At 35.6% G+C, this 24,880-nt stretch overlaps 1 protein-coding gene across 2 annotated transcripts in view; it reads left to right on the top strand.

Moving 5' to 3' along the window:
- The window catches only part of SCP2 (sterol carrier protein 2), a 113,617-nt gene that overhangs the window by 50,715 nt on the left and 38,022 nt on the right, over window positions 1-24,880 (top strand). For both annotated transcript variants that reach the window (XM_081305955.1, XM_081305954.1), the window contains 2 exons: window positions 1,711-1,818; window positions 23,335-23,488. In XM_081305955.1, coding sequence (XP_081162081.1) covers window positions 1,711-1,818; window positions 23,335-23,488 — 262 coding nt within the window. The remainder of the gene's footprint in view (window positions 1-1,710; window positions 1,819-23,334; window positions 23,489-24,880) is intronic.

The raw sequence follows: 24,880 nt of genomic DNA, 5'->3' as shown, positions 1-24,880 counted from the left end.
GTCCCAGCACTTCCTAAGTTCCCTTTCCTGCCTCTTTTTTTTTTAATATTTGTTTTTTTATGTGTACATGGATGCCTTTATTTTATTTACTTATTTTTATGTGGTGCTGAGGATTGAACCCAGGGGCTCGCCCATGCTAGTCGAGTGCTCTACTACTGAGCCACAACCCCAGCCCCTCCTGCCTCTTTTTTCTATGGCACTTCAGTCACTCTATGTATTATTATTTTACACATTGTCTCTCTTTTCTTTATTCCTCGCCTATCATGAATTAAATTCCATGAGAGCACATATTTTTGTCTGTTTTGGTCACATTGTATCCATTCGTCCCCATGTTACTTTTGGCACATAATAGTAGTAATAATTATTTTCCAAAAGTGTGCACATATTTTCCTCTTTCCATGGTAGGTCAGAGTGGTCATTTACAGTACTTTATCTTTTAGTTGTTGAGTTCAAGACAGTATTTTAAAATCTTTTAAAAATCTTTATTGTTTTGCAGGTTTGTATATATTTTGGAAAAAACATGTAGTAAAATTTTTATTTCTTGGGGTTAGGTTTTATTTAGTCTGCCCTGACTTGGTACAGTAACAACATTAACAGTTGTGAAAACAGTAATAACAGAATTAGAATGTCTATGATGACTTGGGCCTTGTAGCAGGTTCTAAGTCAGAAACATATCAAGAGATAGAGAGAGTGCCTAAGCATGCGAGACAACTGCTCTACCCTGAACTACACTCCCAGACCCTATGGGATTTTAAAATCTATAATCTAGATTTAGAAGCAGTTTAGAAGTATTGGTCATTTGAATTCTGTGATTGGTATACTTTATTTTACCAGTAGAGATATGCCTTTTTTTCCTGTCTGTTCTTACCTTGACTGTTTCCTCATCTGGAAAATGAAAATGATAGTACCTACTTCATAGGTTCTATGAAGGATTGTAGGATTAAATTGTAAAGATATATGGAAAATAATTAGAACAAGACCTGACACAGTGAATGCCCCAAGGAGATTTTGAGTTACTTCACACAGTACCACCATTGCTATTATGATCATCTTTTGGAGTGCCCATTTCTCCTTTCTTTGTCAGAAATGTCATTTGAAATAATATTTTATACAATGCATGCGTTTTGATTTGCTTCTTAACCACTTGAAACAGTGAGCAGGAAATTGACAGGAATTTTGAAGCCACCAAAAATAAGAAGTGATTTTTTTCAACATTACTTTTATGGCTCAACGTGTTTTTAGCCATTTCCCTTAGTTTCATAAGAGGGCTTTTTTTTTTCTTGTTTTTCCTTTTATTAAAAATGTTTATCTAGCACACAGCAGTACAATTGAAAACAGAAAGAAATGAAAACATGAACTTTAAAGTTGTTATAATTATTTTAGTTGTAATATCATATAGTATTTATATCCATTTCAGTGCTTTTCTTCTGTTTTTTTGAATCTTTTTTATATTTGGAACAATTTTGGAAGCCAGAGAGCTCTTAGGAACTAATAGGAGCTTTATTTCATGCAGGACATGTTCTGAAAAGATAAGCCTTTATTGCTCAATATTTATTACTTAACTTTTAGAAGTGTTCCTACCAAATTGTTATTAAGTTATTAAGACATGCTAGGTCTAAGAAATTTTTGGCTATGTGGATATTTAAAAATCCATGCCATTTGTTCCAGTGTTATTTTTAACATTTGTGATTATAATTTTTCCTTTCATAGGGAAAGGTGGAATACTGGTCGATAGAGGAGATAACACTTATGGAGGAAAGTGGGTCATAAATCCTAGTGGTGGATTGATTTCAAAAGGACACCCACTGGGAGCTACAGGTAATACTGCACACAGATTTCATAAGTGTTTGTTATTTTTACCATAAATGTGGTTTTCCTTGAGTTGAATGTAAGTTTGTATTCTCTGAGCTTGATAGGCTGAACTTTGATTTTTTAGCTATGGTATTTTTGATATTTCTTTAACTGCTGCACACTTCCGTAATATTGATTAATCAATAAGAATTAGAATTAATTAAAACTCTAAAATTAACAATATCTATTTTTAAAAGTTTAATCATTTTCAGATATGTATAGAACTTAACTAGTAGAAATCTTGCTGAACCTGTTAGACAACAATCAATTCAAATGAGCACGTTTATTTATGCTGTATACATTGTTGGCATTGCATGGAAATTATTTTCTCTTGAGACAACTGGACTTGAAAGTATGAAATAGGTATTTTACAACAGTTCTACTTCTGATTGGCCATATGATTGTTTTTTATCAATTGGCAATTAATCACTTTGACCCTTAGTTTCTTAATTGTAAAATGACACATTTGTGTAATGAAGTTTCTAAAATAACTTTTAGCAATAACATAATCTTATGTTTTTTCATATCATCTCATTATATTAATTGATTAGTTTAGTAAAATTTTATAAATTCTTACAGATTCCAAATTAGAGAATTTAAAATGTACAGTGCATTTCTTATAGTAAATAACCTTGTTTTATGTCTGTTTATCATTCAAATTTAGTAAACTCATAACCTAGTAGAAAAAAATATATGAAAGAAACAGAAGGATATGTTTTCAAACACACAGAAAGTTCCAATATGATGTGGCACCTTGCTATTTGTTTTATTTTTGTCTTGTGTCTTCTTTGATTCTTTTTTAAAATATATTTTTAGTTGTAGATGGATACAATACTTTTGTTTTTATTTATTTATATTTATTTGGTACTGAGGATTGAACCCAGTGTTTCACACATGAGAGATGAGCGTTCTACCACTGAGCCACAAGCCCAGCCCCTCTTTTTTTAAAATATTTTTTTAGGGGGCTGGGGATGTGGCTCAAGCTGTGGCGCGCTCGCCTGGCATGCGTGCGGCCCGGGTTCGATCCTCAGCACCACATACCAACAAAGATGTTGTGTCCGCCGAGAACTGAAAAATAAATATTAAAAAAAAAAATTCTCTCTCTCTCACTCTCTCTCCTCTCTCACTCTCTCTTAAAAAAAAATAAAATAAAATATTTTTTTAGGTTGTAGACAGACACAATAACTTTATTTTATTTATTTATTTTTTATGTGGTGCTGAAGATGAAACCTAGTACCCCACACATGCTAGACAAATGCTGTACCAACTGAGCTACAACCCCAGCCCTGATTCTTTTTCTTAATACCATTTTAAAGATCAATTGATGATTTTTAGCATTTCATTTTCTCTTTTATATTGCATTAGTTCTTTAATTTTTTTTATAATTCAAGGATATGCAGCATATATCTTTAACTTACCTCCGTCTACCTTCACATAGTATCAAACCACCTCATGTTTAATATAAGACTTTTTCGGGCTGGGGTTGTGGCTCAGCAGTAGAGCGCTTGCCTAGCATGCGCAAGGCCCTGGGTTCAAGCCTCAGCACCACATAAAAATAATTAAATAAAATAAAGGTATTGTGTCCAACTACAATTAAAAATAAATATTTTTTTAAAAAAGACTTTTTTATTGGTTGTTCAAAACATTACAAAGCTCTTGACATATCATATTTCATACATTTGATTCAAGTGGGTTATGAACTCCCATTTTTACCCCGTATACAGATTGCAGAATCACATCGGTTACACATCCACGTTTTTACATATTGCCATACTAGTGACTGTTGTATTCTGCTACCTTTCCTATCCTCTACTATCCCCCCTCCCCTCCCCTCCCATCTTCTCTCTCTACCCCATCTACTGTAATTCATTTCTCTCCCTTGATTTTTTAAAAAAAGACTTTTTCAATAGCTTATTTCTATTTACTCCTTCTATTCTTCATGTTATTATTGTCATACACTTACTTTTCATATATGATAATTCCCATAGTGTACTACTACAGTTACTGGTTCAAACAATCTGATATTTTTCAAAGAAGTATAGAAATGAGGGGAATGAGTGTTTTAACTGAGAGTAGCAAAAATGACAATATTGGAAAATTCTCTCCTTTATAAAAGTGCCAACAGGGGCTGGGGATGTGGCTCAAGAGGTAATGCGCTCACCTGGCATGTGCGGGGCGCTGGGTTCGATCCTCAGCACTACATAAAAATAAAATAAAGATGTTGTGTCCACCAAAAACTGAAAAATAAATATTAAAAAAATTCTCTCTCTTAAAAAAAAATTAAAAAAATAAAAGTGCCAACAACTCTGACATAAATTATCCTGATCAATTTTGCTGATAACTTTGGAAATTTACCAGGTTTAGTTCTATAACCGTAGGAATATGTATTTGAAACAACAAAGAACTGAATCTCTGTAAGAACAGCAAGCTTCATGGCATTTTCATCAGCACAAAAATCAAGGTTTTAGTGGACATGCCACTAAAAATATCACCCTCTTCTCCCAGGCTCCATGGTAGTCTTGGAAACCAACAGCTTGCAATTATGGTATAAATTAAGCAGCCTCATCAGCCCTAGAGGAGTCCAAATGGAGCTGAAGCTCTTTTAAAGCCCCATCCTTTGAGAACTGTCATTATCCTGTCAATTTCCTGGCAAACCCCCCTTGAAAAGTTTATCTGTATTTTACCTGAATGAACACTCACCCAGCATAAAGAATATTTTCTCCAGAAGCATTTGCTAAGACCAGTCAGCAACAACTGTTTAATAGTGTAGCTCTCTGGAGTGTCAATTGGGGCAAACAACAGACTAACCCAAAGAATTAAAAGGAAAAGTTGAGGAATGAAATAGCCATAGAGACCTTGAAAAGAATCCAATATAGACTTAGGAATATAGAAGACTGTGTGCATGCTCAGGAAAGACCTGGGAAGGTCTTCAATTCACACATTGAGCTCTGCATAAGCAAGAAGTAAAAGGCTAAGGTGGAGTTGTAACTGCATGGCCTAGTACCCCAACACACACAGAGACACAGAGTCCCAGCAAAGACCAGGAGACTCTTAGTTCCAGGAATTTGAGGAAATCTCTACTCAATCAGTAAGAAAATTCAGTGGTTGTATCTGACAAAAAATATAGATTTTAAAGAATTAGTATTGAAAAGTCACTAAAAACAATTAACAAACTGTGGGAAAGGGGGAGAATCTGATTTTTGGAATAGCTATATTACTTAAAGTCATTTTTCAACAAAAATCATGAGATATGCAAGAAACAAGAAAGCATGGCCCATACACAATAGAAACTATTCCTGAGGAAGCCAAAATATTGAATTTATTAATCAAGACTTTATTAATCAAGACTTTAGCTATTTTAAGAATCCAAGGGGACTGTATATAGAGAACTAAAGAAAAGTATGAAAATATTTCATCAAAATAGGGAATATTAATAAATAGAAATTATAGAAAAGAACCAATGGGTCTAGCACAAAGATCAAGGATAAACCCCTAGTTTTTGGTGGACATTAAAGAATTAAAGGTGTAGTTGGAGAAGAGGAGCCATTTAAGAATAATGAAAATGGTCAGTTAACCAAGGAAGAGAGTGTTTGAGAAGAAGTCAGAAAGGCTAGAGAGATAGTAAAGAACATCCTTTGGATTTGGATTTGACTGTTACAAAGTCATTATAAATCCTGACACAGTTTAAAGGGAATGGAAGCACATGGGATTCAAAAAGAATTAGAAGCGAGGAAGTGGCAGCAATAGTGTAGTTAGTTTTTAGGAATAGTGGCTGTGAATGGAGAGGGATATGGAAGACTCTACCTGGATTGTAGGTGTGTGTTCTGTGTGAGCAAAGTCTTGAGTGTGCATGCTCAGGAAAGACCTGGGAAGGTCTTCAATCCACACGTTGGACTCTGCATAAGCAAGAAGTAAAAGTTGTAACTGCATGTCCCAGTACCCCAACATACACATAGACACAGAGTCCCAGAAAAGACCAGGAGACTCTTAGTTCTTTGCTCACACAGAACATGCACACTCTCTTCAGCACATAGCTAGCTAATCTCTGTAAAATGAGAATAAAGTATAGTACCTACTACATAAGGCTGTTCTGTGGATTAAATGGGGAAATCTGTGCAGATAAAATATATAGCAGAGCCCCTGCCAAAAAGGAGTAGGAACACAATAATAATTCCTAATGTTCTCTTCCCCTCATCTCTACAAAAGGAAGTTGCCATGGAGATCCACTTAACAGTTGTTTTGTTTTGTTTGTTCATTTTTGCCAGTAATAAAAATCTTGTCTGGACCATAGCATAAAAAAATAATTTATAATTTTTTTCAGGAAAATGTTCTTTATTTTGTAAAGAATAAGTTTCCTTCTATTATGACAGCTTCAAGGCATTATATCTTTTTGTAAATATTGTGCTAAATACTACACAGATTATTTTGAAATTATTTTCTGTCTTTGGTAATCAGGCTAAACTGTTTTTATTATCCCTCAAAAAGAGAATTAGGTCATGCTTCAATGTTGATTTTGTTCTCATGGGTGTAGAGAAGTCAGGAGAATGATAAACATTCTTGGGGCGTGGTTATAGGCAGTGGAGTCACCAAATGTGTGTGAGAAGGCGCTTAAATTCTCCTTCAGACAGTGTTCTTCCTCACACAAGAAACCTCTGTTTCAACAGGAGACAAATACCACATACAGTTCATCATTTTATTGACATAAAACTTTTTTCTCCCCTGAAACATGTTTTTATTATAAGAAAACTTGTCTGCCATTTTGAGATGTTTTTGTTCTGCCATCCATTGAAACATTCAGAAATCATACTGTTTAGTAGCAATATGATTTTTCATATCATATTCTTTATTAAATTTTTTTCATATAATAAGACATGTTTGTTAGTAGCAAATTTATAATAACTAAAAGGTGGAAACAACCCAAATTTCTGTCATCAGTTGATGAATGGAAAAACAAAATGTGGCATATACATACTATGGAATATTCTTCAGCCAGAAAAAGAATGAAATACTGATTGATGCTACAACGTAAGTGAATCTTGAAAACATTTTTCTAGTAAAAGAAGGTAGTCATAAAAGGCCAAATATTATATGATCCCATTTTAATGAAATGTCCTGAATTGGCAAATCCATAGGGATAGAGAGTAGATTAGTGATTGCTTAGGACTTGGGAACAATGGAAGGTGATAGTAAAGGGTTTTTAGTTTCTTCTGAGGTGATGAAAATATCCTAAAATTGATTGTGATGATAATTGCACTTATCTCTGAACACTAAAAAACATTAATTTGCACACTTTAAAAAGATGATTTGTTTTGACAATTGTATACCTCCATATAACTACCAGCCAAAACAAGATAAAGCACATTTCCATCACGCCAGAAAGCTCCATTCATCTATTCCAGGCAATCCCCTGGCTTCCCTCAAATTCTTCTCCCCACTCTCTACCACCACAGGCTAAGACTTTTTGACTTCTGTCACTAAATTATTTTGATTGACCCTAGAATTTCATAGAAATAGAATCTTTTGTGTCTGACTTCTTTCACTTAGCAGAATGTCAAGTTCAAGTTTTTCTCATTAGTACATTGTTTTTTTTTATTTTTAATTTTTTTAGTTGGAGATGGACACAATATCTTTATTTTATTTTATTTATTTATTTTTATTGGTTGTTCAAAACATTACAAAGCTCTTGACATATCATATTTCATACATTAGATTCAAGTGAGTTATGAACTCCCATTTTTACCCCGAATACAGATTGCAGAATCACATCGGTTACACATCCACATTTTTACATAATGCCATATTAGTAACTGTTGTATTCTGCTACCTTTCCTATCCTCTACTATCATTTTAGTTGTTTATTTTTTTGTGTGGTGCTGAGAATCGAATCCAGCGCCTCACGCATGCTAGGCAAATACTCTATCAACTGAGCCACAGCCCTGGGCCCAGTACATTGGCTTTTTTTCTTGCCACATAGTATTCCTCTGTTGATATATGCCAGTTTGTTTATCCATTTTCCTGTTAATAAATATTTGAATGTTTTCTGTTTGGGGATGTTATAAATAAAGCTACTGTGAATGTTTTTGTATAAGTCTATTTGTGGACATGTCTTTATTTTGGATTAATACCTCAGAGTAGAATTGTTAGATCACAGGACATTTGTATGTTTAATTTTATAAGAAACTGACAAATGGTTCTACATCATTTACTGTGTGTGTGTCGCGCGCACGTGCACATGCACACACATACATGATGCTGAGGGTTGAACCCAGGGCCTCATACCTACTAGGCAAGTGCTCTACCACTGAGCTATATCTCCAGCCCTTATGTACTTTTAATATTATAGCAGGGTGACAAATTTTTAACATATAATAATCTTTCTTTTCCTATTTACTATTTGTTTTATTTCTCAGAGTTAATCTCTATTAACATTGTATTTTTCAAAAATTGTTACATAAAAACATATGTACATGTTATATAATCTTTCTGTGATTAAGTATATATTTTATCACATTGAAGACTGATTTTATCATTTATATCTGAAGTTCTTTCTATATTATCATTTAAAGATAATCTTTTTTTTTTTAATTTTTTTTTTTTTTAAAGAGAGAGTGAGAGAGGAGAGAGAGAATTTTTAATATTTATTTTTTTTTAGTTCTCGGGCGGACACAACATCTTTGTTGGTATGTGGTGCTGAGGATCGAACCCTGGCCGCATGCATGCCAGGCGAGCTCGCTACCGCTTGAGCCACATCCCCAGCCCTAAAGATAATCTTTATTCTTTTTTTAATATTTATTTTTCAGTGGACACAACATCTTTATTTTATTTTTATGTGGTACTGAGGTGCTCGCGTAGCAGGCGAGCACGTTACCGCTTGAGCCACATCCCCAGCCCCAATCTTTATTCTTTTTTAATATCTTTATTTTGTTTTTAATTTGTTTTTATGTGGTGCTGAGGATCGAACCCAGTGCCTCCCATGTGTGAGGCAAGTGCTCTACAGCTGAGACACAACCCCAGCCCTATTCTTTTTTTTGTGATGCTGAGGATTGAACCCAGGGCCTTGTGCATGTGAGGCAGGCACTCGAACAACTGAGCTATATCCCCAGCCCAGTCCTAATCTTTTTAATATCTACTTAGCATTCTCATTTTAAGATATTTAGCTAGTCATTCACTTTTTGATAGACATATAAGTTAAATCCAGTTTGTTATTACAAATAATGCTGAAATAAGTATCCTTGTATCTTTCTATACTTTAACAAATATACCCATAGGATAAATTCCAAACAGTGGACTCACTGTGTCAAAGGGTAACATGTATTTTAAAATTGGTAGAGATTGCCACATTTTCTTTAAAAATGATTGTACCAATAGCAAAGTATGAGAGTGCTTCTTTTTCTCCAATTTTGTCAACATTGGGTTTTCTTATCAGATGTTAATAGTTCTGGCAGTCATTCATTTCTCTCCCCTGAGTACTAAAAAGCATACCTAAAACACCCCCAAAAGATAAAATTTATTCAATTTTAAAATACTTTGGAGGGAAACAAGAATGTCTTCTGCAATATCCTTTTAAAACTCTCCGTTATTTGCATCTACACTGTTTGGTAAATTTTTCCTCTTACCATTAGTCTTTGAGGTATAGTGTTTATTGATGATGTAGCATTTTGATGGGAAACTTAAAAATCTTGATGCCCTAAGAAGTAGTCTGAATAGGGACAAGGAATTATTGGAGAGTAAATGTTTACTTGCTACATATTGTGGATTTGGATATATTTCAAGTACATCTGACACATGGCTACTAGCTACAATGTGTTCCAAGAAAGAATTCAGACTCCTGGAAAATATATCAGAATGACAGCTGAGTAGTTTAAATATTTTTGCCTTGGTTACTTGGATAACAAACTGCAAAAGAAGTCTGAAAGAATCAGAAAATGGTCAAGTAAATGCTTCCAAAAAACCCTGGTAAGGGCTGGGTGGTGAGGGTTCTCCTCTGCCAGTGGTGTTAGTTTAATATTAGGAAAGTAATACTTTGGCGGGGACTCAGTTATTTTGACTTTCACATATTGTGAGAATTTTTAAATTAAAGGTATGTTTTCTGAATTTAACTTATTCCCATCTGAGTGAAAAAAGTTTCTAGCTGTTGTTAACAGTATCCATATGAGAAAAAAAGATAGTTCAGACATTTGAATTGGTCTTTTGTTCAACTTCAGTTTAAAAACAAATTCCTTTTAGATTTTTCATTTGAGCTTTTTTGGTTTGTTTATTTTGCTTTGGTCATATGACAAAAAAAAGTAGAGTCTAAACAATAGAACCATATTGTATTCTGGTCTTTACCTGACTTTTCCATTTATTGCCCAGTACTTGTTGAACACTTGTAAAAAAATAAGTGAGTAAAATTGGCTTTAGCTTATTCTTAGCTATTTCTATTTTTAGCATTTGTAATCTGGTCAAAGGAAGTGGAAGTGCCTTGGAGATTAAATTCCTGACAAGGTGTTGTTGGTTTAAAGCTGAGAGTTGGCTTTTTAGTTTGTCCTTTTATACCAATTTGGCCTGGCTTTAGAACTTTTTTTTTTTTCCATTTAGAATTTTCTAGCATGGCTTCACCTAGTTTTAGATGCTGATCTTCCACTGTTCAGTCCATGTAAGTTCAGAAGTTGCTTGTTGTATATGTCCATCTTGTCATTATGTACCAGAAACTCATTGGCTCTTAAATACAAGGTCTACTTACAGACTGATTCAGAATCTCCTAGAATTGTTAACGAAATACATTGCTACCTTTCCCTTAGAAATTCTGATTCTTAGATATGGGGTGGTCCCAAAAATTTATTTGCATTTAAAGTACTCCAAGAGCTTCTCATGCATAGCCAGGTTTGAAGATTAGGATATACAAATAACTATTGCCTTCAGGAAGTATACAAGAAGTAGATAATGCAAAGTAGTGCATATAACACAAATAAATAAGATAATAAATATAATACAGGGCAGAATATAAGTGTCTTAGGAGAAACACAAACCAGAGCTATGAAAAGAAGAAAAAGGGAAACGGGGATGGCAAGAGTGAAGATAAATTAAATATCCACTACACACCATGCACTTTTCTAGCATTTATAACTTAGTTGGGATTCAGGGAAAGAGATGCAAAAAGAGAAAGCATGCTTAAATTAATTAAACCAGACTATTTGCTTTTATCAAACAGATTTAATTCTTTTTCATTTCTACAAACTCTGTTATTTTCTCAGTAAACACACAATGCTAAGTGTCGGGTATTGTTCTAAGTACTCTTCATGCCTTTAATTCCCATGTTCTTAATATTTTATGAAAAAAGAAAATAATATTTATTTTTTAGTTTTCGGTGGACACAACATCTTTATTTTATTTTTATGTGGTGCTGAGGATGGAACTCAGCGCCCCGCACATGCCGGGCTAGCTTGAGCCACATCCCCAGCCCCAGGCCATGTAGAGTCCAAGGTCTTAGCGACTTCTCTCTACTCAGTGCATTTTCCTCAGCAGAAATGCCCATCTTTAATGTTCCTCTCAATTGTTATTTATCTCATGAAGCCTTTCCTGATTCTCTGATTTTTTCCAAAGATTAGTCTTTCCCTATTCTGAATTCCCATTATATTTTCTTAGTACTTCTCTTTGACCTTTATGCTTGTAGTGTGTATTTTAATTATTTACAAACTTTTAGAAAAATCTCCTCTATTTGACTAAGAGCCTGTGAAGCAGGCAATCATTTTACTTGTTTCTTAAACATTTTACTTGTTTCTGTACAGTGCCTAAGATAAGACTTTACACATGGGAAGAAATTATTGCTCCATTAACCTCTGAAAAGTGGGATAGGGCAGAAGGAATACATTTGTTTAATGTGGGAAGACTTAGGATCATTGGAAAGAATTCACGGAAAGATAGATTTTGGCTTGACTCAAGAAAGAACTTTTTAATATGGCTTCTTAAAAGTGGAATAAGTTGCCTTCTGTCGGCTTGCATTGCCTGTCACAGAGGCTACAGACTAAAAATGCATACAACAACTTGATGGAACTGTTGTTAAGAGGAATTGTCTATTTTGTTAGGGCTTATATTTGATGAACTCTTAGATTCTTCCTCTTTCTAAGATGCTCTGATTCTTAATGGGATGTAATTATTTCTCCTTCTGAGTTCACATGGTTCTTGATGTTGTTAGTGGCACATCTATTATTCTATCCTATGATTTTTATTCATACATTTCAGTACTTTTAAAGATATTGCAGACTTTCTAAGTGTTAAGAACTTGAGTGCAAATGAAGTGAGAGTAAATGGAATTTTAACCAGGGGACCTAACATATGCAAAACATGATGTGGTTTTTCTTCAATCTACAAAAGACTCCTAAAAGAAGTCAATCCCTGGACAATGTTGGCAAGACCTAAATCCAGTATAGAGCTTTTAAGAAGTCAGCAGGCCAGAAAACATAAATGACTTTTTTCCAAAACATCTTTGTCACCTTTCATTATATCCTCCAGGACACCCATCCTCATTTCCATTTTGCAGAAATGAATGAGAGGAAAGGTAAAAAATTTTTTTATATATGTATCTTTATTTTTATTGATTTTTTAAAATATGATGCTGAGGATTGAACCCAGGGCCTACGATGCGTGCAGGGCAAGCACTCTACCACTGAGCTACAACCCCAGCCCTGGAAAGGTAAATTTTATGATTAAACTCTAATGTACACCCTCTAGTACCAAAAGAAATGGAGCATTTATTCTTTTTTTTTTTTTCTTTTGATACCAAGGATTGAGCCCAGGAGTGCTTATCTTATCCACTGAGTCATATCCCCCCAGCCCTTTTTATTTATTTATTTGATTTAGAGATAGGATCTCACTAAGTTGCTTAGGGTTTTTTTTTTTTTTTAAGAGAGAGAGAGGAGAGAGAATTTTTTTTAATATTTATTTTTTAGTTTTTGGCGGACACAACATCTTTGTTTTTGTATGTGGTGCTGAGGTTCGAACCCGGGCTGCACGTATGGCAGGCGAGCGCGCTACCGCTTGAACCACATCCCCAGCCCCTTGCTTAGGGTCTTGTTATTTTTTTTATTTTTTTATTTTTTTAGAGAGAGAGAGAGAGAGAGAGAGAGAATGAGAATTTTATTTTTAATATTTATTTTTTAGTTCTCGGTGGACACAACATCTTCGTTGGTATGTGGTGCTGAGGATCGAACCCGGGCCGCACACACGCCAGGCGAGCGCTCTACCAGTTGAGCCACATCCCCAGCCCGGGTCTTGTTATTTTGGGGGGCTGGCTTCGAACAGGCAATCTTCCTGCCCCAGCTGATATTACAGGAGTGTGCCACCACACCCGGCTGAAAGTATTTATCTTGATACTTATTTCTAACTAGAAATGCCTAGGAGCAGGCCCTGGCTCTTATTGCTCCTGCTAGGTAAGAGGAAGAGAGAGAGGGTAGATTATTTATTACTTTAGTGGCTTTATTAGGTAAAATCAACATATAACCAATTGTATATATTTAAAATACACAACTTAATAATTTTGACATATGTATACCCCTATGAAATTGTGACCATAGTCATGGTAGTCAACATATCCATCAACCCTAAAAGTCTTTTTGAACCTCTTTGTAATGCCTCCCTTCCACTACTCTCCAACCCTCATTTGGAAGCAACCACTGATCTGCTTTCTGTCAGTGAAAAATAGTTTGCAGTTTTTAAAGTTTTATATAAATGGAATTTTAATATCATGTACTTTTGTGTGTGTGCCTGAGATTTACCAGTGTTACCACATGTATCAATATTTCATTCCCCCCACTTTGGTATTAAGCATTTGGTATTTTATTTTAATTTTGAGACTGAGTCTTGCTAAATTGCCCAAACTGGCCTCAAACAGAGTCCCACTTCCAAATCCCAGAGTAGCTGGGAGTATGGGCATATGCCACTGCACCCAGCTAGTTCATTTTTTTTTTATTGCTAACTAGTATTTCACTGTATGGATATAGCACAATTTATTGTTGATGGACATTTGGGTTGATTTCAGTTTTTGGATATTAGAAGCAAAGATACTGGGAACATTCATGTATAAATCTTTCTGTGAGAGCTGGGCACAATGTTGCATGCCTGTAAACCCAGTGAATCAGGAGGCTTAGGAAAGAGGATCAAAGCCAGTTCAAAGCCAGCCTCAGCAATTTAGTGAGGCCCTAAGCAATTCAGTGAGACCATCTCTAAATAAAATACAAAAGGGTTGGGGTTGTGGCTCAGTGGTTAAGTGCCCCAAGGTTCAATCCCTGGTACCAAAACAAACAAACAAACAAAAAATCTTTGTATGAACGTATTTTATGTTTTCTCTTGAGTAAATACCTGGGAGTGGAATGATTAAATCATCTGCTACTTTTTAAGAAACCATCAAACTGTTTTCAATGTTTTGAAGGTTGTTTCATTTTACTTTCCCACCAGAAATGCAAGAGAGTTCCAGTTTCCCCAGATCTATGACAACTCTTGATATGACTAGTCCTTTTAATTTTAGCTATTCTAATCAGTGTGTATTAGCATCTCCTCATGATTGTAATTAACATATTTCTAATGAATAATGATGTTGAACATCATTTCATGTTCTTATTTGCTGTATGTATTCCATTTTTGGTGAAGTGTCTATTCGGATTTTTGTCCATTTTTTTATGTTGGGTTTTTCTTTTTGTTGAATCCAAGAGTTTGTTTTTTTTTTTAAGTATATTCTATATACAAGTCCTTTATCAGACATTTGCTTTACAATGATTTTTCTTCTAGTTTATGGCTTTTTTCTTCTCATTCCTTGTACTGTCCTGTGAGAGCAGTAGTTTTAAATTGGTGTAAAATTCTATTTGGAATTTTATAAATGGAATTTGTATAAATTGAATTTTATACAAATTTATTTATTTGTTCTTTTATATATTATACATCTAGTTATGGAGGAAAAAAGTAACTAATTTTCCTCATCCATTATAAGGGTTACTGCTGACACTACTATACCAAAAGATAGATTAACAAAAGAAAAGTATATTATTTAACAAAGTTTTATATAACATGGAGGCTTTAGAAATGAAGACCCAAGACACAGAGGAAAACTATGCTTTTATGCTAAGTCTGATGAAAGAAGTGGATAATCACTGTGAAACATGATTGGACAAAAAGTGTATGATGTAATGGTAAACCTGAAGGAGAACCCTTTAGGTCTCTATGTAGCATTCCTTCTCTTTGTGCTTAGGGCAGGACAACTGTCACATGGAGATCTTATAACTCACTTTTAGGGAAGATAAATCAAGAGGGTGACCTTTCCAAGTTTTCTTGTTTGTTTTGTGAGGAGTTGAGGGGGTAGGAGATAGGAGGATATGAGGAGGTCAGAAAGATTGTTGTTGTTTCTGAAGCCCTATGTTTTTTAGCTAAAAAATACTCAGCATGCCAAGGTGTCAAACTTTGGGATATCATGTTCTAATCCCCAACATAATGCTGTATCTAAGAATCTTTGTCTAACCCAAGGTCACAAAGATCTTTTCCTTTTTTTTCTTCTAGCTATTTTATAATTTAAGTTTACATTTTGGTCTATGATCCATTTTGAGTTAATTTGTGTGTGTGTGTCACAAGTTATAGATCCAACTTTATTTTTGCATATGGATTTCCAGTTGTTTCATCACCATTTGTTGAAAAAGCTATACTTTGTCTACTCCATTGACTTTGTACTTTTGTTACAAATCATTTGTATATAACTGTATGGGGCCTTCTTTCTGGACCTATCTTCTATGTTTATTTAATCCATTCTGTTGATACCATACTGTTTTGATTTTTGTAGTTGTGTAATAATTCTTTTTTTTAATATTTATTTTTGGGGCTGGGGATGTGGCTCAAGCGGTAGCGCGCTCGCCTGGCATGCGTGCGGCCCAGGTTCGATTCTCAGCACCACATACAAACAAAGATGTTGTGTCTGCTGAAAACTAAAAAATAAATATTAAAAAAATATTTAATTTTTAGTTGTAGTTGGACACAATATCTTTATTTTATTTTTATATGGTGCTGAGGATCGAACACAGGGCCTCGTATGTGCTAGGCAAGTGCTCTACTGCTGAGCCACAATCCCAGCCCCTGTATTCTTGAAATAAGTAGTCTTAGCCCTCCAGCTTTAGTCTTCTTTTTCAGAATTGTTTGTCTAGGTCCTTTACATTTCCATAGATATTTTAGAATCAGCTTGTTGGTCTCTACAAAAAAAAAAAAAAAATCTCTCTGGCTTTTGATTGGGATTATGTTAAATGTGTAGATTAATTTGGAGAACTGACATCCCCAAATCAGTTTCTTCTAACCTCTCAACAAAGATTGTTCCTCCATTTATTTAGGTTATCCTTAGCTAAAGAAGCTATAATAATATGTATAAATATAATTGTATGTAGAAATAGAATTAAGTTTTGTATGTTGATCTTGTATCCTACAGCCTTGTAACATTCACTAATTCTAGTACCTTTTTTGGTATTGGGGATTGAACCCAGGGATGCTTAACCACTGAGCCCATTCCAGCCCTTTATATTTTTTATTTTGATACAAGGTTTTGCTAAGTTGCTTAGGGTCTTGATGAGTTGCTGAGGCTGACATGAACTTGAGATCGTCCTGCCTCAGCCTCTCAAGCCACTGGGATTATAGGCATGCACACCATGCCCCAGTTTCTAGTCCCTTTTTAAAAACATTAATTTTGGGGCTGGGGATGTGGCTCAAGTGGTAGCGCGCTCGCCTGGCATGCGTGCAGCCCGGGTTCGATCCTCAGCATCACATACAAACAAAGATGTTGTGTCCGCCGAAAACTAAAAAAAAAGTAAATGTTGAAATTCTCTCTCTCTCTCTTTAAAAAAAAAAACAACATTAATTTTTTTATTGTTATGAAATCTGAAACCTATTTTGGCTGATTTGATATAGCCAATCCAGCTTTCAATTTTAAATAATAATTATTAATTATTGACAATAAAAATAATGTTAGTAATTAAATAATGCAAATATTTCTATTTTTATCATTTTGCTTTTAATCTATTCATGTCTTTATATTTAAAGGCCATTGGCAGCATTTAGTTGGTTCTTGCTTTTTTTCTCCACTCTGATTATTTCTGACTTCAGTAGAGTGATTAGACTGTTTATATATATATATATAAATATTTATTTTTTAGTTGTAGTTGTACATAGTACCTTCATTTTTATTTATTTATTTTTATGTGGTGCTAAGGAACGAACCCAGGGCCTCGCACGTGCTAGGTGAACACTCTACCGCTGAGCTACAACCCCAGCACTGTTTATATATTTGATGTGATTAATCATATGGTTAGGGTTGAGTCTGTCATATGGTTAGGTTTGTGTTATAATTGTCCCAGCTATTTTTTATTTTCTTTTGCTTTTTTTTTAAATGACTATTTCACCTCCTTTGGTGGTTGATATAGGTATAACTTTATTTTATTTTTTTGGGGGGGGGTACCAGGGATTGAACTCACGGGCACTAGACCATTGAGCCATATCCCCAGCCCTATTTGTGTTTTTATTTAGAGATAGAATCTCACTGAGTTGCTTGGTGCCTCACTTTTGCTGAGGCTGGCTTTGAACTTGTGATCTTTTTGTCTTAGTCTTTGAGCTGCTGGGATTACAAGGCATGGGCCACTGTGCCTGGCAACAGTGTTTTATTGTTTGAGTGGTTGCTTTATAACTTGTTGTATACATCTTTTTTGTTTGTTTATTTTTCTCTTTTCTTTTTCATTTTTGAGGTGGCATCCCATTATGTTTCCTAGTCTGGTTTCAAACTCCTGGGCTTGAGCTATCCTCTTGCCTCAGCCTCTGGAGTAGCTGAGATTATAGGCATGTGCTACCATACCTGGCTTTATTGTATACATCTAATCATAGTTTGTCTTCAAGTGATATTGTACTGCTTCACTTATAGTAAAAGAACTTTCCAAGTCAAGAGCTGTAATGATATTTTGGTTAACAACAGTTTGCATATGTGATGATATATACTATACAACCTAGGTATGCAGTAGGCTATACCATTTAAGTTTGTATAGGTACACTCTATGATGTTTATACAGTGATGAAATCGACACCACTTTTCTCAGACTGTATCCCACTGTTAAAACAGTGTTTCCCAGACTGGTGTCCAACTTGGATTCTCCTGCCTCAAGTTTCCAGAGTAAGCTGGGATTATAGCTGTGTACCACCACGCCTGGCTTTGTCTGTGTTCACGGTACAGAAAGGGTCATGGGTTGAAGGAAACAGGAGGAAGAAAAGATTTCAGATAGTTTCTCAAAATATTATCCCTTAGAGTTATTTCTAGTCTGTAGTTTTCCATAGCACTTAATAGTTATCTTTGATAGTATTTTAAATTACACTATAAATTTTTTAATAAATTTTTTAGCTGTAGATGAGCACAATACCTTTGTTTTATTTATTTATTTATTAATTTTTATGTGGTGCTGAGAATCGAACCCAGGGCCTCGCATGTGCTAGGCAAGCGCTCTACCACTGAGCCATAACCCCAGCTCCACGCTATAAATTCTTTATATTTTTATATATTAGATGTTTGAATGATTTATTTTAGAAGCAAATACTCTATCTATATAGCTGAGTACTAGCCCGGTTGTTTTTATATAAAAATATTGAGCAATAACTTGTTAGGAAGAATTTCCAGAAAGATGATGGTAAATGAAGTAATCAGGCTAAAAAAAATTTCCCCTAACTAAAAAAAGGCTATTACTGATTGAATATACTACTTTGACAGAATGCACATTCCTATGCTTGTCCATAATTTATTTATAAGCATATTATGTTCATGTTTGATGGTTTTATTTTCCAAACAGAGGGAAAGATGGCTTTCAATTCAATGCCAGAAATTATCTAAGGGAAAAAGAATTTTAAAAATTTGCTGAAATAGTTGATGTTTTCCCAAATGTTTTTCACTTTCTTGGCAAGTGAATTCCTGAGGCCAATTGTTGACTTCTGCTCTTCACAGAATAGATTCTAGTAATATAAGGAACCTGTTTATTTGAAAGTAGATAATCAGAAAGCTCATATAAACAGTATGTCTCCCCCACCCCTGACACTCAGCATTTGTCAAAAGCAAATGAATGAGAAAATAAATCAATTACATGGATCTTTATTCCCTCCCTCCCTTCTTCTTTCATTTAAGTTGGGCAAATGATTAGTAGAGATTTGTGTAGTCTATCATGTCTTCTGCAGTAGAGATTGAAATTATTGCAAAATCTGGAAGTGCTTCCATTAGATTTATTCCTTCTCCCACCCCTCTGTCTCTCTCTGTTTCTCTCTCCTTTCCCTCTTCCTCTACTTTTCCTTTCAGTATCCCATTCCTCCTATTTTAGCTGTTTTGAACACTCTCTTTCCTGACCCACCCAAGTTTCTGTTTCTTCATACATGTTTCTCGCTCTTCTAGAAGCATTCTTTTCTCCTTTTCCCTCTATCTTCTCTTTATTCACAAAGCCTCAGTTTAGATTTCTAGCATTTGGACATCATTCCTTGACCTTCTAAGCTATACTAGGTATTCCTTCTCTCTGCTCTGGGATCATATATGCTGATGCCTGTGGTAGCATTATCAGACTACATTGCAAATGTCAGCATCTTTATTTCTCAGGCCATCAATTTCACAAGGGAAAGGACCAGGCTCATCTTGTTTATTGCTGGATCTCCTGATCCCATGTTTGTATCATCATAGGTATTTCTGCAGTGTTTGGCACATCTAGGTATTCCTAAATATTTGTTGGGTTGATGGGTAAGAAAATATATCCAATAAGATTCATAAGCATTTTTCTGTATTGTTAAAAATTTTTATGAGCACTATTTTAAATGGGAACAAAGTACTTTATCATATACTATGTAATTTGAAATATATATATATATATATATATATATATATATATATATATATATATTTATCTTTGTCTGGTTTCTGACACACACAGTTTCTAAATCCCTTATAAAATTTTCTGTATGATAAAGGTGAGAGGAGCATCTTTTGTTATAGTATTTGTTCTTTTACAAAGTTTCTAAAACCTTCTGGAATTTCCTAACTGGTGGAGTATCTATCATTATTCATAACAAGCCCTTTCCATTACACCTGAATTTATGCAAAAGCAGTTTTTCTGGGCTAGTCAGAGGATTAGTGGATGGGAACCCTCAAACCTACCCAGCAGCCTCCAGGAAAAAGGTAGAACTGGAGATCAAACTCTATAAAAACTTCTGGACAACTTGATTTGATGAGCTTCGTAGTTGGTGAGCATATACTCCTTCTTGAAGGGCTGCACACAGAAGCTCCTGTGCTCAGGTCCTTCCTGCCCTTGTTCCATGTACCTCTTTATCTCTGTCCTTTGTAATGAAGTGGCAAAATGTGTTTCCTGTGTTATATAAGCCATCCTAGTAAATTAATCAAACCCATGGAGGAAATTGTGGGATCTCAGAGTTGTAGCCACTATTTCCAGGTAGACAGTTTCAGAATTGAATTGATTTGTGGGATGCCCAACTAGTGTCCACTGGAGAGTTCTTGGTATATGGGGAAACGCCTCTCCCATATGTCTGATCACAGAGATGCTGTGAATGTGTTGAGCAGAGAGGTCATAAATCATAGAGTCATTAAATGTGTGTGACTTTTCCTTTTGGCATATGGATAGCTCATAATTTTTTTTCTTTTTTTAAATTAGTTGTTCAAAACATTACAAAGCTCTTGACATATCATATTTCATACATTTGATTCAAGTGGGTTATGAACTCCCATTTTTACCCCGTATACAGATTGCAGAATCACATTGGTTACACATCCACGTTTTTACATACTGCCATACTGTCTGTTGTATTCTGCTGCCTTTCCTATCCTCTACTATCCCCCCTCCCCTCCCCTCCCCTCCCATCTTCTCTCTCTACCCCATCTACTGTAATTCATTTCTCTCTCTTGTTTTTTTCCCTTTCCCCTCACTTCCTCTTATATGTAATTTTGTATAACAATGAGGGTCTCCTTCCATTTCCATGCAATTTCCCTTCTCTCTCCCTTTCCCTCTCACCTCTCGTCCCAGTTTAATGATAATCTTCTTCTCATGCTCTTCCTCCCTGCTCTGTTCTGAGTTGCTCTCCTTATATCAAAGAAGACATTTGGCATTTGTTTTTTAGGGATTGGCTAGCTTCACTTAGCATAATCTGCTCTAATGCCATCCATTTCCCTGCAAATGCCATGATTTTGTCATTTTTTAGTGCTGAGTAATACACCATTGTGTATAAATGCCACATTTTTTTTCATCTATTGAAGGGCATCTAGGTTGGTTCCACAGTCTAGCTATTGTGAATTGTGCTGCTATGAACATCGATGTAGCTATATTCCTATAGTGCACTCTTTTAAGGTCTTTGGGGAATAGTCCAAGAAGGGGAATAGCTGGGTCAAATGGTGGTTCCATTCCCAACTTTCCAAGGAATCTCCATACTGCTTTCCAAATTGGCCGCACCAATTTGCAGTCCCACCAGCAATGTACAAGTATATCCTTTTCCCCACATCCTCGCCAGCATTTGTTGTTGTTTGACTTCGTAATGGCTGCCATTCTTACTGGAGTGAGATGGTATCTTAGGGTGGTTTTAATTTGCATTTCTCTGACTGCTAGAGATGGTGAGACAGCTCATAATTTATATAATCATTAACCAATTATTTCACTTTTAGACTATCTAGTTTTTCACTGTCATAACAATGTGGTGAACTGATAGCTTTGGATATAAAACTGGGCCTACACCTGTTTCTTCTCCAAAAGGTTGTGCTGGCTTAAACATTCACCAGTACTGAGTGTCTTTCTGCATAGTTTCCTTAGCTTTGATTTTTCTCATTTTTAAATACCCTTAGCAATTTGATCAGTTGAAAGTGGTATGATTCTGTTTTATTTCATCAATGGTGAGCTTGAATATTTTTCTCAAGTGGTTATAAATCATTTGAGATTATTTTTTGTGAAGGCAACTAGCAATATTTCTCTAACCAGTGAATATAAAACCAGTTTGAATACTTTTCGTTATGCATATTCATTAGATGTTTAGACTTTTTATAAGGCAGATTTCTAGTGCAATTGATTGCTCCAAAGTTTGGGTATAATACAATAATTTCAATTTGATCTTCATTAATTTTCAAAATGCTCACAATTTTAAAAAATCACTAGGGTACTTGTCTAGTGTGTGCAGGGCTCTGAGTTCAATCCCCAGTATTATGGAAAAAAAAAATTAAAGATGTGGAGTTAAAACTTTTTTTTTTTTTTTTTTGGTGCTGGGGATTGAACCCAGGGCCTTATGTATGTGAGGCAAGCACTCTATCAGCTGAGCTATATCCCCAGCCCCTGGAGTTAGCTCTTTTAAAAAAAGTGTTTAGGGTATACTTTGAATATGTGGCAATGCTTAGAAATGAAAAGTGGCAATTAAAATTTATTGGGGAGGTGGGGGCTGGGGTTGTAGCTCAGCGGCAGAGCGCTTGCCTAGCACATGTGAGGCACTGAGTTCGATCCTCAGCACCATATAAAAATAAATAAAATAAATAAAGATATTATGTCCATATTAAAAATGTATTTAAGGGTTAGGGATTGTATATAAAACTGTCAAAGATGCTCAGAATTCAGCAGTTGTTACTTAGGATGTGGGTGGAATAAACACTAGGTAGGCCTGCATAGCTCTGCCTCCAGGACAGTGAAACCAGTCTTTCCTGATTGAACATTCTTTTTTTTTTTTTAATTGTGTATGGACACAATGCCTTCATTTTATTTTTATGTGATGCTGAGGATCAAACCTAGTGTCTCACATGTACTAGGCAAGCACTCTACCACTGAGCTAGAACTCCAGCCCCTTGATTAACCATTTTTAACTCAGCTCTCTTTTAATAGCTGGGCTGTTAGAAAGACAAACCTAAATTTTGAGACATGAATTCTAGTCTCAGCTTTGGAATTAGCCTGCTCTGACTATTCAGATTACTTAATTTTTCTCTTTCTCAGTGTTTATATCATTAGAATTTATTATCCAAGGGCCAGAATATTATGAATCCATACCTTTTCTTGCGAACAGCTGGGAATGGGCCTGGAAAGCAATTGATATTTGTTGGGAACTACTTGGGGAAAATAATGGGAAAAATTCCTTTATCAGCTAGATTTTTTTAGGGAAAGTGAATGTCCAAATCCTAGATTATTTTCTAATGAACTCCCAAATCCTAGGTAAGTATTTTCTTCTGATATATTAAAAACGACATATTTAAATTGTTTTAAATTGTTTTATGCCCGTTTTCCTGGGCCACTTATAACGTACCAGAAAACGACAGGTTGAGTGCGTTGAAAGAGTGGAGGGAATTTCTTCAAATATATGGATATTTCCCAAATAAGAGATTGTCTAACTGCTTTAATCCAAAGTCACTATTAGATGCTCGGCGTTTCTGGCTGTAGGAGGCTGGTGGCTGCCGCTGTCCGAACTCCGCACTCCCGTGCTCTGTGTTCGATTCGCTAGGTCTGGCTCAGTGTGCCGAACTCTGCTGGCAGCTGAGAGGGGAAGCCGGGAAGAGGCAAGTTCCTGGTGCAAAGGTTGCTCTGCAGCATAATTTAGGCCTCGGAGGAGCAGTGGTGGTCACGCTCTATAAGATGGGGTTTCCGGAAGCCGCCAGGTAAGTGGCATTCTGCGTTTTGTCATTTGATCCTTCTGACTTTTCACAGTGGACCCATTCCAGGTAAAAGTCCTAGTTTTATTGTTTTAGTATTCAGGGAAAAGTAATCTCATCATGTTGATTGCCTTGGCAATGGCTTTTAAACTTCAGCAGCTTTAAGGAAATTTTGATCTAAAGGAGACTGCGAAGCCAAGAGTGCTGAACAGGAGCCCCGGGCGGGCGGCCAGAGCAGGGGTTCAGGCGAATCACTTTTTGGTCTCCTTTCCCACAGGCTTTCTCTCCTGGCCGCCCAGGCTTCTGAGGTGGATAGAGGAAGCCACCCAGTCAGTACATGTGGGATTGGAACTTCCCAAATGTGTGTTTTTGAGTCACCAGGCCTTCACTGCTGCTGACATCCTTTGGCCTCTTGCTGACTTTTTCCTTTCCTTCAAACACCTGCTCTCCCCAAGACTCAGACACCTTCTGCCATCCCTCTAGGTCCCTCAACTTCCTTGTCACCTAAGAAGGGCTCTTTCTTCCAAGAGGAAAAAAGTCCCCCTTCCTTTCAAAGGCCCAGCTTTCCTCTTTGCATGCTTTTATTTCCCACCACTTTCTGTAACTTTGTTCCAAATATCATGTATACCCTCTTTTGAATCTTTCCATCTTTCTGCTCCCCTTGGCTCCTTTCCCTCTATCAGCAAACATAATCTTCCCTATTCTAAAAAATTGATTTATCTCATTGACATAATTATTCTTTCATGATAAGCCTTTTATATAGAGGCATCTTTGCTACCGTTGTGTGTTGGAATACCTCATAGTCTAGCCTCACTTCTGATGACAGGCAAGGCTGATCTGAATGAAATCAAAGGTCCTTGTTCTTATTTTCCTTCATCATTCTCTCTAACCATACCTTAGCTTTTAGCACTTAATTCCCTTGTTTTCTCCTAAAATTTTTGGTAAATTTTCTAATTATTTATTCATACCTTTTGCTCTACAAAGGGTATGAGACACACAGAATCCCCTATATTCTTACTCTTTACATATTGTTGGATCTCTTCTCTCTATTCTTCCTCTGCCCAGAGTATTATTTCTGTTGTAAAAATTCTTTAAGACCCATTTCAAGCATCATCGCCTTTTAAATATTCACAGCTCTTTGTGCCTCTTGGCTCCTATTCCAGTTTGATTTGTAATCTATCTGGTTTCATTAACTATGAAATACTTGAGGCCTAAGAGTGTGACTTCCTTCTCCTGCTCTTAGAGTCTCTCATAGTGAATAAATGTTTATTGAATTAAATAAAAGTCACTGAATCTTAATGTTTGCTCCTAAATCTGACTCATTGTTCCTGTATTCACTTCGGAAGTCCCTATTATATTTGGAGTTGAAAACCCTTAGTAAAAGGCAAATTAGAAAAA

The sequence above is a fragment of the Spermophilus citellus genome (genome assembly GCF_964194105.1).
Source record: "Spermophilus citellus genome assembly, chromosome: 9".
Taxonomy (NCBI): domain Eukaryota; kingdom Metazoa; phylum Chordata; class Mammalia; order Rodentia; family Sciuridae; genus Spermophilus; species Spermophilus citellus.
This window is presented reverse-complemented; position numbering and strand designations above follow the sequence as displayed.